This window comes from Petaurus breviceps, unplaced genomic scaffold (assembly GCF_028583685.1).
Source record: "Petaurus breviceps papuanus isolate PSGF00001 unplaced genomic scaffold, PetGlider_PUasm1.0 91133, whole genome shotgun sequence".
NCBI lineage: Eukaryota > Metazoa > Chordata > Mammalia > Diprotodontia > Petauridae > Petaurus > Petaurus breviceps.
In genome coordinates this window covers 67,913,770-67,933,159 of record NW_027187419.1, presented here as the reverse complement: position 1 = coordinate 67,933,159, position 19,390 = coordinate 67,913,770, and the positions used below count along the sequence as shown (strand labels likewise).

Genomic DNA, 19,390 nt, shown 5'->3' with positions numbered 1-19,390 from the left:
TCTAAACCAATTTTGACATTAGCTACTAAGTCTCTCCAAAAAGGAGGTTATATAGTTGCTGGCTAAGGTAATTTGTAGGCCGTTTTGGTTTCCTTGTTTGGGTGATTGCATTAAATATCTGTAGGAAATGTTAAGAATCTCTGTTGTTTTTTCCTTTATCCAGTTTCCACTTTTCAGCATCAACAGTTTTTTTAATACTTCTGGTTGAAATGACTCAAATATCTTAGCATCATTTCTTTTCATTTTGAGTCTTCTAGTTTGGAACTGAATTTGACATTTGTTTGAACAAGTTATCTGGTTGTTGTATCTATTACTATCTAGTTATAGTAATCTGGTAGGAGCTAAGTGTTATAGAGAACAGAGCACTGAACCTGGAGTCAGGAAGATTTGAATTCAAACATGGCCACAGACACTTAGTAGCCATGTGATCCTGGGCAAGTCACTCAATTTCGGGCTATCATTTTCCTAATCTGTAAAATGGACAAAATAATAGCACCTGAGTCCCAGGGTTGTTGTGAGGATCGAATAAGAAAGTATTTGTAAAGTATTTTGCAAACCTTACAGCACTATGAAAATTTAATTATTATCATCATGATCATTATTAATATATACACAGTCAAGTGATTTTGATAGCTTCTACATTGGGAATCAGAAATTTCAATTTCATTCTTTTTATCTTGTTTAGAGCTCTTCATGTGAATCCTAATTCTCTTTGTGACAGATATAAAGCTTTGAAGCAATCTACAAATCTTATTCTTCTTGAATTTCTTAATATTGGGCCACAGTTTCCAATAAATTTTTCAACATCTTCTATGGAGGAATTCACAATGAAGTCAAGAAATAGCAATTTATACAATAACTTGGTTTAAAAGATTCTTGCCGACTTCTTCATAGAATTTGTCAATCTATTCTGTGTGGTATATGGTAAATAACCTGTTAATTATCTTCAGAGTGGTCATTTGCTTAGGATCATCAGAAGGACTGCTCATTTATGTCTTAGAAAACTATTTAGGGGCAGCTAGGTGGAGTAGTGAATACAGCACTAGCCCTGGAGTTGGGAGGACCTGAATTCAGATCCAGTCTCAGACACGTACCGTGTTTCCCCGATAATAAGACCTATCCCGAAAATAAGCCCTATTGAGATTGCTACTGTAGTGAAGGTGATCCCCTGCCCTACACGCTACATTATCGCCCCCCCCTGTGAAACGCACGCTGCGCTCCGAGCTGCATCCAATCAGAGCTGCAACAGTGAGCGCCCAGTGATTTGCTTATTGAATAAAGGTACATTTTTTTGTTCACATTTACCTGTTTATTAAAATTGCTGTCAATGTTCATTAAAATAAGCCCTCCCCTGAAAATAAGCCCTCTGGTGTTTTTCTGTCCAAAAAATTAGTAAGACAGTGTCTTATTATCGGGGAAACACGGTAACACAAAAACCTGGCCATGTGACCTTGGGCAAGTCACTTGGCCCCAGTTACCCTACCTCCCCCCTCCAAAAAGGAAAAAAAAATATTTAAAATGCCTAAATTTATTATTTGAGGCTAACTTTGTCGATCCTCTCATATATTCCCAAATTATCTTGTATTTACTTTGTATATAATCTATATTGATTTACATACTTTTTTTTTCTGTTAGAATGTGAGCTCTTTAAGAGCAAGGGAAATTTTGTTTGTATCTTTTCATCCCCAAAGCCTACTTCAGGGCCAGGCACATAGTAGGTACTTAATAAATGCTTGTTTGATGGATTACTAATCAATAGAAAAAGGTGAAAGTTCTTAAACACTTCCTGAAACTACTACCATTTTTAGGTAAAGAGTAAAAAACATCCTCATGATACTGTTTATAAAAAAGAATTTGGTTAAGCTGACTGTCTAGACTCGAGCTTAAGATCTAACATTCTTACCTCCAAGGAGCTACAGTGGCTTCTTAAACCATTAGTAGACAACCTAAATTACTTTTTTGGTTAAAAAAAAATTAATAAAGTATTCATTAAGAGCTTACTGTTTACAAAACATGGTGCTAAGCATTCAATATACAAATAGAAAATTAAGACGGCCTCTGGTCTCAAAGAGTTCACATTCTTATTGGGAAGCAGCACATACAGAAGATTTCAACTCAAAGTCAGATGGAAAGGTAGGGAGCAACAGCAAAGGAATAAGATAATTCTTCCTTTTTAATGTCATTTCCACAGATAAAAATTACATCATTGTGCTATGTCAAGGACTTTGGTAATAAGAACTTTCCTTTATTGCTCTTCATTACCTATGGTATAACAGGAGCAGTTGCCAGACTGCATCTCCACAGGCACTGTTTCCCAGGATGATGACTGGTAGCACTGAGCTGTAAACACTGTTATTCTCAAGGCTCTTTGGTTCAGGGTCCTGGATTATCTCCATCAGGGGCTATGACAAGATGGCGACCACAAGTAGGTGGTTTGACTTGGCTAGAACATGTTGTCTCCTGTCTCTCTTTCAGGCTGCCTTGCCACTTCAGTTAGGTTAGCTTGCCTGCCCTCTGAGTTACAGTTCACAGGGATGGCTGCTCCTTCTTCACAGAAGCTGCTATTCTGGATGATAGCTGTGAGAGCTGGTCTAGAATCTGGAATGGTGATATGGGAGGTGCTGCTGATCCCAGAACTTGTGCATCTATCTGACTGTTGATGGCAGGTGATCAGAAGTTGTTCCTATTGGTAATGAAGGTGGGCACCCTTTCCGCAATGATTCCTTTTCTTAATAATGGCTTTTGGAGCTGAGCTGGAAGTAGGTCTGGAGGTTGAGGAGTGGGCATACTGCTATCCCCAAGGCTCTCGGGGTTCATGGTCCTGGGTGGTACCCATCAGGGTCTGAGGAGGGATGTTGATCAAGGCAGTGATGGTGGTCATGTTGGTTTGAATTGTGGAGGAAAGGAGGAGCATTTCAAAGAACTGGGACATGGCCCATGTCTACCATACATTAATACTAAACAATAGAGGCTACATGGTAGAGTGGAGAGAGTACTAATAGACCTAGAATTAGAAAACCTATGTTCAGGGGCGGCCAGGTAGCTCAGTGAGTAAGAGCACCGGCCCCAGAGTCGGGATGACCTGGGATCGAATCTGGGCTCTGATATCTAGCACCACACCCAGAAATAAATGGCCGTGTAACCTTGAGCAAGTTACTTAACCCCAATTGCTTTTATAAATAAACGAATTAATTAATTAATTAACTGGTTGATTTAAAAAAATAAAAAAGAAAACCTACATTCAAATCTCACATCAAACACAAACTTTTTGGAGTCTCAGGTATCCCATCTATAAAAGCAAGGAAGTATTTGTACTATCCACCTTGAAGCAATATTTTAAAGAATTTATGAATTCTTAAAGCACTAATCAATGTTATATAGCTGTGTAGCCTTGAGCAACTCACTAAACCTTTCTGAGATCCATTCTCCTCATCTGTAAAACTATAAAGATGAAATAGGAATACAGGGCTGGCCGATGACCTTGAAGGTTTCCTTGACCTCTAATTTTCTATACTCTATGATGTAAAAAAGTATCCATTTTGTACTTTGTAAAACTATCTTGCTTTTCTATCCCTTATTGTTTTTCCTCTCTCCTGCCGCCTGCATTCTGACCTTTTTGATCTCATCATTCCACTGAAATTGCTCTCCCTAAAATCACTGGTATCTCAGTTAAGAAATTCAATGACCGTTTCTCAATCTGAACTTTCTTGAGCTCTATGCAACTTTTGACACTGTTGATCAGTATCTTTTCCTTGAAACTCTCTTCTCTTAGATCTTTAGGATACCACTCTCTCCTGGTTCTCCTTCTAACTATATGACCACTCTTTCTCCATCTCCTCTGCTGGATCCTCATCCAGATCAGGCTAAATAACTGTAGGTGTCCCTCAGCATTCTATCCTGGGCCTTTCCTCTCTCCTCACTCTATTATTTTTCATTTCACCTGGTGATCTCATCAGCTCCCATAGATTTAATTAACCATCTCCATGGTGACAATTCTCAAATCTACCTTTCCTGCCCTATTATCTCTGCTGACCTCCAATATCACCTCTCTCCAACTCCCTTTCAGATATCTTAATATGTCTAAAACAGAACTTATCTTTCTCCTTAAACCTTCCCTATTGTCAAAGGCAACACTATCCTCCCAGTTCCTCACTATCTCTCACCCTCCATATCCAATCTATTGCTAAGGCTTTGCAATATTTCTTGAATATGCCCGCTTCTCTCCTCTGACACTGTCACCACTCTGGTACAAGCCCTAGTCACCTCACAGCTGGACTACTACAAGAAGTCTGCTAGTGGGACAGCCTGATTCAAGTCTCTCCCTACTCCAATTCATCCTCACTTCAGTCATTAAAGTGACTGCCCTAAAAGGCAGGTCACACACTCACTCACTCACTCTGTCTCTCTCTCTCCCTCTCTCCCCTCTCCCCCTCTTCCCTCTCCCCCCCAGGTCCATACCAAATCAATAAATTCCAGTGACTTCCTATTGCCTCCAGGATAAAATAAAAAATGCTTTGTTTGTCAATTCAAAGCTCTTAATAACCCAGCCCTCTCTTACCTTTCCATTCTTCTTACATCTTACTACCCAACTCATACTTCTTACTCCAGTGGCATTGGCCTCCTGGCTGTTCCATGAATGACACACTCCATATCTCCTTGCTCCGGGTATTTTCTCTGGCCTAGAACACTCTCCCTCCTTAACTCTAACTACTGATCTCCCTTGCTTCCTTTAAGTCCCAACTAAAATCCTATCTTCTACTAGAGGCCTTCTCTAACTCCTCTCAATTCTAGCACTTCCATTTGTCCATTTTTTTCTATACAGAGTTTGCTTTGCATATCTTTTTTCTTTTACATACTGTCTCCCCCATTAGACTGTACACTCCTTGAAGCCTAAGAACTGTGCTTTGCCACTTTCTGAATCACCAGCACTTAGCACAGTGCCTGAAAAATTGTAAGCACCTAATAATTGTTTATTGATTGATCTGGTTAAAATGTGTGATGGAAACATTAATTTTCTTTGGATTCCATTTAATTAATGTTGCTATCCTTGTCTGATACTAAAAAACAATAACGAGGAAATGTCTATATTGTGGTGTTGGCACAATTGGAAAGATTATGTACTGAATGTTTTTAATTACTTATTAAATTTGACAGATATTTCTAACTGTTATTCCCTAATAGTCCTTGCCTACACTGAGTACATCACTAAACCCAATGATTCACCAAATAAAATTAAAACAATAACAGACTAGTAATCCATGTTACTCAGGGTAGAAGGTTCACCTGGAAGAAATCACTTGCCAACATTACAGAGCAAATAAGTCAACATGCGTTTATTAAGTGCTTATTATGTGGGAGGCATTGAGGTAAGTGACTGTTGACTTAGAGAGGTAATTCAGTGCTGTTTTAGAACACATATGCTACTCCAAGGAAAAAGGTTCCAGACTAAAGAAAGTGAACTAGAACTTTCTTGGGGTTTTTTTGTTGCATATAACTGCATGGCAACAATACTCCATTAAAATATACACTGCTTTTATTGAATTAACATTGATATTGGCATTTCTATCTTCACAAGAGACAGAAAAAGGATGATGAATGCAATAAATATGAGCCCCAAAGAACCTCTAAACATCAACATTTAAAATCATAAAAACTATAGTCACCACGCAGAGTAAAAACATGGTAATGAGAGAGAATGGCTTAAATTCTTGAATTTACCACTCCTATAAGCAGTCTCATTTCTAAGTTTAAAAATGAGACACTAAATAATTGTTTGGGGCATTAAAAATTCCATTAAAAAGTCAGCAGAGGCAGTATTATGTAGCAGAAAGAATCTGCCTTAAAGCTATGAAAGGCTGGGTTCAAGTCCTGCCTCTGACACAACCAGTACTCTCTATGTGACCCTCAGCAAGTTTTTTCCTATTTCCATGCTCCAAGCAACTACCAAGACTATGAGTTACCCAATATGTACAGGCTCTGTGGGTCTGAGGAATTTTTTCAATGAGGAATTCCCCACACCAGTAAAATCACAAGTGCAGTTCCTATCCCTATTTCTCCAGCAAATGTGTTACTAACCTTATCAAAGTAGGGGAAAAAAAGGCTGAAACATATTTAAATATGAAATTTTAGGAGCTCAAACTACAAATTATCATTCATGCCTACTTACCCGTTTGTCTAATGTTCTCTCTCGCACAAAATTAAGTAAGTGATCATTAACGAGAAGAATATCTTTCTTAGCTGCTGTAACTATAGATACAATAACATCATGTCTAATGGCTTCTTCAGGATCATGTGATCTCACTTTAAGATATTCTGAAAGAAAAAATTTTCTATCATGAGAATTAATATTTTTTAGCTTAAACTAATTAAAGAAATCATATAAGTAATGAAAACATGCCTCAAAAAGAAAAATGGAATTGGTAAAGTTTAACAAAAACTGTGTCACCAGAATCTGAAAGAATTGTTGTTTATTTATATTAGTTAATGCAGCTAGGTGGTAGATTTTTTCCTACCATTATTTCTCGACCTCTGCTACTGCATATAAAAAGAGAGAGTAAATCTCTTCTATGGAATTTTTTTTATGAGGAGGGTTAGAATGTATTATAATGTTAAATTTGTTCTTTTGAAGAAAAATCAGAATGTTTACTTTATGATCCCTTAAATTACAGTTTTGTGAAAGGATTTATATTTAAGAGAAAATATAGTTAATTTAGGAGAGATGGCAGAACAAAACAACTCCACTTGAAAAATGAAAGAAGGAGAGATGCAACTAATTTAGCAAATGTGAACTGATATGATGGAAGGGCTTAAAGTCAAAGACAGGTAAATTTAATACAGTGGATAGAAGCAGGTAATTTAAAAATTAGCAGATGAAAAAATTCAGCAATGATACTCTGAGCATTTGAAAAGACTAGATAGGGGCAGCTAGGTGGGGCAGTGAATAGAGCACTGGCCTTGGAGTCAGGAGGACCTGAGTTCAAATCTGGCCTCAGACACTTGACACTTATTAGCCACGTGACCTTGGGCAAGACACTTAAATCCAACTACCCTGCCTCCCCCACTCCAAAAAAGAAAAAAAAAAAAGACTAGATACTCACAGTTACTACATATCACAGCCTTCTACTTAAACAAAAATACTAAACCCATTCAACAAAGGCTCCCTCAAATCCTTTCTTCTAGGCCTCAAAAGTTCTCTGCATGATTCACTCCATCTTCTATTTTCTCTAAGCACAATAGAAGATTTTTTCTAGGACTAAGCCCCCTTTTTGGATTTTTAAAAATCCAAGCCTTATCCTCTTGACGTTACTCTAGCCATCACTCCCTCTAATTAGTCTCTCTCTTGCCAATAACTTCTTCCCATTTTCCTTATAAAGATGCTTTATTCTCTCCAGTCTTAAAAAACAAACCTTTTTCTTGGTCCTTCAACATCATTAAGCTTGTAATTTTACCAATATCTCCCTCCATTAATGATGATCTTCTGCATTAGTAGAAAATCTTTCAGAGTTGCCATGGTTGAAAATTTGATCAACCTGCATCTAAATGTTGGTGAGCCTCTCTGAACTGCCAACAAAAACACAGTCTACCAATAAATCTATATTCAATACCTTTGCAGCTTGGTAGAACCTACTAGAAATTATGTTCCTACTTCATTGCCTCGTAGTACAAAGGCTACCTCTAAACAGATGAGACACTGAAGTGGAGCACAGGTGAAGGGGTGAAAACATCTTTTAAGGGTTCTTAGGGAGAATGTGTATGTGAATGCACGTATGTGTGTGAGATGTGAGTAATGGACATGAATTTTACATAACAGTCTTTTTGCACACATAAAAGACACATTATTTGGCATCCATGTCTATGTCTATGTCCATCTCCTTCTCTAAATGGGTCTTAGTGGAAGGTACAAGGTATAAAAAAAATGAAAATCTATGCCCTTAAGGGGAGAACAACACATACAAACACAAACATTCAATCATACACACACACACACATTCAGCACACAATATATCTATATCTATACACATATACATATACATATATACACATGCATACAATATGCATAGAGGCACACACCACACACACACACACACACACACACACACACACACACACACACACACATACACACACAGTGTGAGGAGGGGAAGAGCTCAAAAAACTAGGGAGAAGAAAACAAAAAAAGAAAAGAAAAAAGGGGCGGCCAGGTGGCACAGCAAGTAAAAGCACCGGCTCCAGTGTCGGGATGACTTGGGGATCAAATTCAGGCTCAGATACTCAGCACCACACCCAGAAATAACTGGCCATGTAACCTCGAGCAAGTTACTTAACCCCGATTGCTTAAAAAAAAAAACTAGGGAGAAGAAAAGAAAAGTTTTCCCAAAGGAGGTGGCATATGACTTGAAACTTAATGGAAACTAGAAGTTCTAAGAAACAAAAATGAAGAAGGAATATATTCCTAGAGAAGCAGACTGATATAAAAACAAGGAAGCAGAAAATGGAATATTAAATTCAGGAAACAAATAGACTAGTTTGAGCTGCAAAAGTTTCTTGAGGAGTTAAGGAATAACATGGTCCGATCTGTCCTTTAGAAAGACTGGAGAGGGGGGGCATTAAAAAAAGGACTATGTTGGGAACAGTACAGAGGAGAGATTGTAGATTATAAGCAGGCAGAGGCTATTGCAATGAGGCAAGAGGCAGTGCAGATCTAAACTAAGGTGAGGGCCATGTGTGGAGAAAAGTAGACAGCTCAAAGAGATATCACAGAAATTTGACTGGTTAGATTTAGCAATTAATTCAATATACAAGGGAAAAAAGACAGAAGACTCAAGGTTGATGCTAAGGTTGCAAATCTAGATGACTAGAAATAATGGGAGGGATTCAAGAAAATAGAAGTGAGCAAGTTCTGTTTTGAACATAATAATAATAGCTAATATTTATATAGCTCTTTAAAGTTTGCAAAGTGCTTTACAAATACTATCTCATTGTATTCTCACAACCACACTAGGAGTAAATGCTATTATTATTATAGACATTTTACAGATGAACAAACTGGGGCAGACAGAAGTTAAGTGACTTGCTCAGGGTCACAAAACTAGTAAGTGTGTGAGGCTAGATTTGAACCAGAATTTGGTCCAGAATTCTATCTCCTGAACCACCCAAATCCAATTTGTTGTTTCAGTTGTTTTTCAATTGTGTCTGATTCTTCATGATCCATTTGGGGTTTTCTTAGCAAAGATGCTGGAGTGGTTTGCCATTACCTTCTTCATCTCATTTTAGAGATGAGGAACTGAGGCAAACAGAGTTAAGTGACTTGCCTAGGGTCCCACTGCTAATTAAGTGTCTGAAGCCAGATTTGAACTCAGAAAGATGAGTGCTTACTATGCATCAGGCACTGTGGAAATACAAGGAAAAGTAAAAAAAATATTATTCTCACCCTTAAGGCGTTTACGTTCTAATGGGAGAAAAACATATAAATAACTATGACAGAGAGCAGACAAAAGGTAATCTTAGAAGAAGGCACTATTGGATGGGTTTGGAGAAAGGTCTTCTGCAGAAGGTAGGATTTAGGCAAAATGGAAGAAATACAAGAATCCTAAGAATCAGAGGTAAAGTGGTAGACTATTCCAGGCAAAGGGGACAGAGGCCAAGTGAAAAGGTACAGAAGCAATATGCTAGGAAAAGCAAATGGGTCAGAAGAGCTGGAGTATAGAGTGAAGAATAAAGTACAAGAAAACTAAGAGTCCGAAATCAAGGCATTGGGAAAGACAGAATGATAAAAGATTTTCATCAGAACAAAGGATTTCAGTGTTCATGAACATGGAAGCAGATTAGCTGTGGGTGATGGCTAAACCAAAGATATCATCATTTCTGTGTATAACTTATGTGGAGTAGAGAGGCAAGGCTTGAGAAGTGAGTAGAATGAAAAACTGGGAAAGAGAATGAGCTAGGGGTGAGAGATAACAGTCACTAGGATCCTGAATTGAAATGAGAAGTTGCACAGGAAAAGAAAAAGAGAAATGAAAAACTTATCAGCTCTTCCTGAGTCAGGTCTTCACATAATTTTATAATTTTAAGTACAATTATCAAATCTCATAAAGCTACAGAATTTAGAACTGGAAGCAACTTTAAGAGGTCATGCTCTATTCTAAGCCCTTCATCACTATAAAGTGATGGATAGAATATAAAGGAGGATATTGAAACCCTAAAAGGTTAACTTACAAATGTCCACAGACTTGAACCTGCTCAAGAACATAATAAAGATCATCAAAGGAAGCACTCCCCAACACCAATAAAATCTCCAAAGATGCCTAGAATGACATCCCTTGGGTAAAAAGAGGGTTCATACCATATGCAGAACGAACAAAGGCAGCCACCATGGAAGAATTCGTAGATTGTTAACTTCATAGATTATTAATAATAGCTAATATATACATAATACTTTCAAGTTTACACAATGTTTTACATATAGAACCAAAGTAGATTAAGAGCAATTTCCCCAAGATACCTTTCCCACAAAGTTTTCCTGTTCTGATCTCTCCTCAAATTACCACATATTTACTTATCTATATATACAAGTCTTATCTTTTTGCCCCAACTGCAACATAAGTTCCTTGAGGAAAGGAACAATGTCTTTCCTGTCTCTGTATCCTCAGTGACTAGCAAATTGCTTTTTGTATATTAGGCATTATGCAGTAACTTTGCCAACAAAACCCAAATGGGGTCACGAATCAGACACAAATGAAAACAACTCAACAATAACAAAGAAGGCCAGTTTCATCAATGATTAACAAATGTAGCTATCAATACAAGAGAACATGCAATTCACCTGTTGAAAGTACCTAACATAACATACAAAATGAGCAAATCATCATTTTTTTAAAACTTTCTTTTAAAAAATTCCTTAGTACCTGTCAAATCCTTTGCCAAATCAGGATGGTTCATGAGGCAATGGCTAGCAAATTTCACACATTCAAGCCGTATAGGTACATGAATATCATTAAACCTATTTAAAATTTAAAAAGAAAAAAATATATATTTAAAATGAGATATAGTAAAATTAATGTGAATTCAATTCTTATTCCAAAGATACACATTTATTTCATTTAAGAAAAGATATTTTTATAAGATAACTGAATTAGAACCACTTAAATTTCTATTTTCTTGTACCACAAAACCCTGGAAAACTGTGTCAAGTCTGCTGATTTTTGAGTGTATCTGAATGCTGTGGGTAAATAACAAGAATTTTTCAAATAATTTTTTTTTTAAACAAAGCCAGGGCAAACTTTTATAGAAGAATTACTCATTTAGGGAAAAGTGATTTTTTGAAAGGAGTGAGGTGTGGAACACTAATGCAACATTATGAAGTTGATTTAAATATAAAACTCATTAATGTCAATTTTATTAAGAATGTGCTAAAAAGATGACAAATCAACAGGAAAATTGTACTTGATTTTAATTTGCAACAAAATGTTAGAAATCTCTAGGAAAAAATAATAATTTGTATAAAGCTAGCTTTTCTTTAAAAAAAAAAAAAAACAAGGGAATATAACAGTGTAGTGCAGCGGAGAGAAAACCAAAATTTAAGAATTGGTTTTTAAGTTTCATTTCTGCCAGCTTCACTAGATGCTAGTAATCTTGATCAAATCTCCGAAACCTCTGAGTTTGTTTTCTTAACTAAAATCGTTTGTCGGCATGAACACTATCATTAATCCAATTTTATATTAATAGGCTGGCTAACTGTATCCAAGGTCAGAAAATTCCTACAAATCTGAATAAAATTTTAGAAATATCAAAAAAACCTAAATATTTAAATTTGAACCAGTATTTCATAACTGATAATTCCAAAAAATCTTAATTCTGAGATACAATCCCTGAAACTTTTTCCTATCATGACCTCTACTTTTCTGTTTATTTATTTTTGGTAGGGGGAGGGTCCAAATAAGTGATTTCATCAGTAGAAGAAATTACTATTATGGAAATTCCCTCTACTGATGAAAATCAGTACTAATCATTCTTAATATTCTGAAAGAAGGTTTGGGGCACTGAGCACTTAAGTGAGTAGCCAATATTCACAAAGATCACATGAAACAAGCTCTTCCTAACCCCAAGGCTCTTTATGACACAACACCTCTAAACATTCTATATATACAGGCATGAAAATAAAAGTCAAAGGTAACCTGCTGATTGCTATAAATAAGAAAAAAAATGCTGAAATTAAATATTTATTTACATGCTTTGACTTGTGGGATACAGCATACAATAAAAGGGAGTCCCAAATTTGGATTCTAGTCCCCCAGCTGCATTCAAGTTTTAATAAAGAAAGCTTAATAAATGAAACTTAATGCTAAATTCTTCTTAACACCTTTGATTTCCAGATTTACAAAATGGGAATAAAGATATGTGCCACATATATCACAAATTAATTTAGAAAAATATGCACAAAATATCTAAACAGTGTTTCTGCATAACTACAAAGCTGATTAACAAATAAAATTATTAAAATTTAAAATATAATTTAATAAAATTATCCTCTAAGAGACATTTAAAGTATAAATTAATGTTCCCTGAGAACCAGAATTAAAAGCTAATGTAATTAAAAAGCATAATTTGATTTCAAAATATTAGTTAAAATGTTTTAAATTTTAATTTCATAAACCACTTAATCTTATTTTAGGATTTTAATTGAATCAGGTACTTTGTAAGTCACTGAGTTCAATCCTTTCATAAAAGGAAACTAATGTTTATCTGGACACTGCGGATTTCCTCAAGTTCACATAGTTATAGGGCAGGTACTTAAATCGAATTCAAAACATTTTATACTGCAAACTATTTTTTTAATAACAAAATTTATATTAACTAAATTCATAAGCTAAAATTTTAGCAATGAAAAAATAGATTACTCAAATGTAAGATAGAAGGAAATATTTAGTCCAAAAGTCTATATTGCAAACACTAAAATACACACACCCAAGAATCAAAATGTTCATGGCTATATCAAAGAACCCCAAACATTTTGACAACTATTTCAGTAAAACATATTTTAATATTCAAGCTCTAAATTTTAAACCTCATGTAATTCTTAACAAAAAACAATGTATTTTTAAAAAAGTGATTGTCAGTGTCCATATGGGAATTATTCATGGATGCTCTGAAACTAAGCTACCTCCACTCTCAAAATCTAAAGTAAGCTCATGTAGAATACTGCTGATCAGTTATTATACTTACTGCATTCTTAAAGGCAAAGAAATGATATCAGGGATATTTGTTATTTTGTACTAAGAGTCCTTTTTCATTTCAATTAGCCTAGGTATCAAATGAACTAAGAAATTTTCAAAATGAGGTAATGAGTAAATAAAATATGGTACTACTATTAGTGTAAGGGAATACAATGCAATTAAGATAGAGACACAAGAAATATCAAAAAACTGATAAACAATACAAAGCAGGAAAATGCAGAATCAAAAAAACCAAGTACATACTAGGCAGAAAAGTGAATAGGGACAGACAGACAAATAAGCAAAGATTTGGAGAGAATAAATCCAAAGTTGCAATTTTATGCGCTAAAATTTATTATATGTTTTGCAAAACAAACTCAGTTGTTTGTATTACTATTTATTATTATTTCTAATAAATCATTTTTAAAGAGGTCAACTAAGGATGGGATTATTTTGCTACTCATTTTCAGAGACTTTTATTCTAAACTTTGAAATTTTTTAAAAATATTTTCTTGATGACAAACCATAACATTTTGCTTTTGTTAATAACCAAAATGTTAAAAGTTAGCAATCATTCTGATGTACATACAAGGAGTCAGAAAATCATAAAGAGTTTCAGATCCAGGAACTGTGGAAATTATATGTGACTAATGGGGAAACTAAGGAATAGAGATATCTATACAAAAATAATTTTTATATTTTTTGCAGTTAAAGCTTACAGTAACACTGCAACGGCCCATTCATTTAATTACCTTTATATTTCATTTCAAAGTCAACTACATTAAACATGCCATATTTAGACACCATCACTAATCAATAAATTGAAATTTATTACATAAACTTTTGCCAATGACACACTAAATATTCACAAAATATTTGGATAGCTTTTAAGTATGAAAGGAAAAAAGCCTAAATTTTGGCAGTAAAGTTTACCAAAGAAGTCAAATAAAAGGAAAAGGGGGAGTGGCTTCGGGGGGCAGTGAGTGGTTATTATCAGCTCTTAAAAAACATACATGAGATACTAATTATCAGTATTTGTGTCATGCTAAATATGAAGAATTTAGAATTATACCTTGATATTATTTAAAAGCAAAGATGTATGAAATTTCAGCATACTTCAGTATTTTCCCTTATGGAAATAGAAGTAAAACAGTACATACCTTCCCAAGTAGCACTGCCAAAGTGGTTTATTTTGAGATGCCAATTCTGAATCCTTTGCCCCAAACATTTTTGCTAGCAATTTAACAACTTGCAGGCGTTCTTCATTGTCATTACTCTGGAAAATAAAGATGTGTCGAATATATACATGTTTATACCAATATACACATCAAAAACACAAAAGTTTGTATTAGAGTAATCTACACAATAAAATGGGATAAAGAAACTAAATTTAGATTTACCTGAAGATAAAGAACTACAAACTAAAATAACTGATTTAGGAATAAATTACACATTCAAAGAGATGATAAAGTGGCCAAGAAGCAACTTATAAAAAAAATTAAAATAAGAATGTACACCAAGAACATACTTTTCTACCATATTTAGGTAATTTACTGTATTAATCTCATATTTAAAAATTATAAGGTATTTACAATACATTTAAACACTGAAAAAAGTTTTGAACTATAAATTATAACTGGAAAAGCTTTTCTTAGTATAAATAATTCCTAATCTAACTGTATATTTTAGAAATTATCTAGAATTTAACTACTGAACATATAATCAAGAAATTATACACAATATGTCCCATAAAATGATCAACAATCCTGGATCTAAATGACCACAGGGTTTCTTTGACGTTAAAAAATATTTTGAGACAAAATTAAACCCTAACTAAAAACATAAGTAGATGCCACACTATATTTCTTCAGGGAAGAGATTACCAAGAAATCAAAACAGAAGTATCACATATAAAAATTTATAAAAAGAGACCAATGTCACAATTTCAAGAATATTCTGTTTTATGAAATAATGATGAAAGCAAAACACTTAAACTCTTTTAGATTTCAATGTAATTCTATTACCTGTCATGTACACAGTTTATTCTACTACTTCAATACTAGGCTATTATTAAGAAATTAAAATATTGGGGCGGCCAGGTGGCACAGCAAGTAAGAACACCGGCTCCAGTGTCAGGATGACCTGGGGATCGAATCGAGGCTTAGACACTTAGCACCCACCCAGAAACACCTGGCCATGTAACCTTGAGCAAGTTACTTAACCCCAATTGCGTAGGGGCAGCCAGGTGGCACAGTGAGTAAGAGCACCAGCTCCAGTGTTGGGATGACCTGGGGATCAAATCTGGGCCCAGATACTTAGCACCACACCCAGAAATAACTGGCTGTGTAACCTTAATCAAGTTACTTAACCCTGATTGCTTTAAAAAAAAAAAAAGAAATTAAAATATTATTATCATTAAATTCATTTAAGTTTTCTTAAAAGTAATCACAAAATAGCCAGTTCTATTTTTATTAAAAGTAGTTCTGTTAAGTTTTTTAAAAAACTTAAAATATCATTTTCAACTATATCTAGATAAAAAGTGCCAAGAACATCTTTAATATGAATTTCAATAGTATATGTATAAAAATCAAAAGATGTGCATAAATAAAATAATAAAATAGCTTTCTCAAATCTGTTATCCTGATTCTGCATAAACCTGTACACATGAATTTCAGTTAACAGAATATTTCTCCCAAACAATACTGACAAAAGTTTTATAGAACCTCACATATTTCCATAAAATTAAATATATTACTTTGCTAAGTGTTCTCAACAACATTTAAAAAGTATCTCCTCAAAGAACGAATGTGAGGTAAATTAAGAGAAAAACGTGGTGATCTAATCCTAGTTCAACCAAAAGGTCCCTGTTACCTTATAAAATTCACATCACCTCAATACGCTTGTGAAATGAGACTGTAAATTTTGATTTGTAAAATGAGAGTTGGTCAATGTTATCTATCGTTCTTGATCTAAGACTACAATTCTAGTATCATTACAAAAGAGATCTCCACATCAGAATTCGAAAACAGAATTGTCTGATTTCTCCACCTGTTGTTATGAACTTTTTTTTTTGCTTTTTGGAGGGCAATTAGGGTTAACTGACTTGCCCAAAGTCACATGGCTAATAATTGTGTCAAGTGTCTGAGGCCGGATTTGAACTCAGGTCCTCCTGACTCCAGGGCCAGTGCTCTATTCACTGCACCACCTAGCCGCCCAGCTGTTACGAACTTTTACCACATAAAAGGCTCATTAGGTTGTTACCTTGTTTGTTGTTATTCTTTGAAGAGGACCAATGACGCCAGGAGGGTGATTTTGGTTAAGGAGTTGCCTAAACTTGTCCTTTTGAGTTGACATATTTTCCACAATCACTGGACCCAGAGTATTCAGGAGGCCCCAAATGTGCCATGTCAAGGACAAAGATCCCCCTGAGCTGATATAATTTGTTGTTGTACCACAAGCTAGACTCCCTCTGTGGCCTTGGGAAGCAAGACAGGCACGAGCCAGTGTGTGCCAGGTTAGGATAATGCTTGTGTATCTGGGGTCTTTTGAAGATATGTGGATCCTCCTATCTTCATAGTCTAGTAGTTTGTAAGGGAAAAGAATGCAGCTTTTGCCCACCACCTTTGCTCTTCCCCACAGCGAGTGGTCTTGTCTTTTTTCCCACCTTTGCTGCACCATTCCCCTTCCCATGTAACACTCCCTCCTCTCTCTCTATCCTGCTATTATAAAAATGTAAACTTCTGTAAAGACTATGAACTCTGATCCAGCTCTGATTTCCACATGCACTTAAGTTTCGTGAAGGTGTAATTTCCTGTTAACAGCTTGCAAGTATACTGGATTTTAGTGAGCTAGGACTATGCAAAGTCATCAGTCTCGCTCTCTCCTCCAGAGTTATAAGAGTCCAATGCCAAGTCATAGGTCAGCACAACTGGTGATGGCCCTGGGTGCAGTGGGAAACCTTGGCATTTTTAAGCTAAGGTCTTTCCCAAGTCTCAATTTGTCTGAGGCAAGACCTATTCAGTGATTTAAAAAATCTAGGTAAGAATTGAGGCAAAAGATGGTCTACTTTGCCTTCTCCAAAGAATCAATCTGGGAGGGGAAGACACTCAGGATTTCTGGACAGAATAGAAACAACTGCTATTTTCACTCACTCCTAGCCATTAAAACCCAAACAATGAGCAAGTGAGGTTTAGCTGATTCATCACCTAAATACAGGTTGGTGGTGCAATGGTGCAGCCCTGGGTTTGGAGTCAGGAAAACCTCACTTCAAAGCCTGCCTCAGACACCTAATGGCTGCACCACTGACACCCAAAGCAAGTCACCTGACCTCTGTCAGCCTAAGTTTCCTCAACTCTAAAAAAAGGAGATAATAATAATACTTACCCCACAGAGTTGTTGGGAGGATCAAATAAGATATCTGTAAAGCATTTAGCATAGCTAAATTAAGTACTTAGTTTAAGTACTTAATATAGAAACTTAAAACTACTGAAAGGAAATAAGTAAGTACTGCTTCTTGACCTTTGAATCTTGAAATCATATTTTGTCTTCTCTTTGTGAGATCAGAACTGCATCAAGCATAGGGTTCTAAATTATCTTTTCCCAATTTTTTAAAGTAGGCATCGATCTCTAGTTAAGTTTCCCAATATTAAGAGATTTTAAACTTGCATACCTACCCCAATATCACATTTGCAGATTGCATTTAGATAGAACAAAGAGGAAAAGCCCTAAACACACACATACTGTGTCTGCTTTGCCACTATTCTAGATTTAATCACTGGGAAGAAGTAAAGCATATTGCAGTCTTCCAAAGCAAGTATTCATCACCTGTAGTTTATATGAAAAAAACCACTGGACAACTTTTTTTAAAAAATTATTTTGTTAAATTGAGTTTTAAAGTGTTTGTAAGAGGAAAAAGATTTTTGCCTTTACAAAATCTCCAGCAAGAAGTCAGGTTGGAAAAAGAAATTTCTTATTGAGAAATCTTTAGTAATAGTTATAAAATTGGCGTTTAATACAGAGACATAACTATCTTTGTAAAGTATCCCTTTGGTAGTCTGATAAAGCAGTAGATCTGTAATTAACTGACAGTTTTGTCATTTTTAATACATTGGCATGAGCAATGCTGAACATTCCTCCCCCTATTTAAGTTGGTCTTCATTTCTTAAAAGAATATTTTGCAACTAAACCTATACTAAGTAATTGAGTTTTGGTGGACTGACTCTCAAATATCTTATGCACTGTGTAGTTATTTAAAATGAGATATCCCTTTCTATTACTGTCTTGTGGATTTTCTTATTATTCTACAGCAATCTTTTTATTTTTGTGGGCTTATTTTGGAGCCTGAAAAATTACTGACACTATTGTCTCAATTAATTTCTTTACAAATTCTCGAGAATTTTCTAAGCAAACCACCACGTCATCTTCAAACAGGAATGGGGAAATGACTAAAGAAATCATGGAGCAACAAACAAGATGAATAGAGAACCTTGGAATTGAAATAAACTGATGCAAAGTAAAGGAAGCAGAACCAGGAAAACAATATATACAATGATTATAAGAACATAAACAGAATTAATATCCACCCCTAAAAAATCTAAACTGTATGTACCAAAATTAGAAAGAACAAGCTCGGCCCCAAAAAAGAGAAATAAGATATACTGTTTCCCACTCCTTTGCAGATGTCAAGGTCCTTGGGTATGAAACACTGCTTATAGGATATAAGATTTTACTGATGTATTGATGGGATTTACTGAAATTTTTCTTCTCTTCCTCTCTTTCCAAAAGGAAAAAAAATTGCCTTTGTTATCGAGATGGTTTTCTGGCAGGGGGTGGGAAGGAAAAAAATTACCTGGGAAATCTAAGCTATACAAAAAACAAAGATATTACCAAAATTCTATTTTTTTTTAAGAGTAGAGTTGAAGAGTGGTAGAAAGACTTGGGTTCATACCCATTTCTGACTCATACTAGATAAGCTAATTACTCTAGGCAAATCTCTATGACTATAAACTGCAGAAAAGTTGTCAATTTATACTGGTAAAGAAAATTTCTTGGGGCACCTGGGTGGTGCAGTGAGTAAGAGTGCCAGCCCCAAAGTCGGGAGGACCCTGGATTGATTCTGGCCTCAGATACTTAACACACACACACACACACACACACACACACACACACACACACACACA

General features: G+C 35.3%; 1 protein-coding gene across 3 annotated transcripts in view; it reads right to left on the bottom strand.

The window, feature by feature from the left end:
• PDS5B (PDS5 cohesin associated factor B) overlaps window positions 1-19,390 on the bottom strand; it is a 234,921-nt gene that overhangs the window by 124,718 nt on the left and 90,813 nt on the right. For all 3 annotated transcript variants that reach the window (XM_069080647.1, XM_069080648.1, XM_069080649.1), the window contains 3 exons: window positions 14,372-14,487; window positions 10,905-10,999; window positions 6,167-6,312 (listed from right to left, as the gene is read on the bottom strand). In XM_069080647.1, the coding sequence (XP_068936748.1) occupies window positions 6,167-6,312; window positions 10,905-10,999; window positions 14,372-14,487 (357 nt within the window). The remainder of the gene's footprint in view (window positions 1-6,166; window positions 6,313-10,904; window positions 11,000-14,371; window positions 14,488-19,390) is intronic.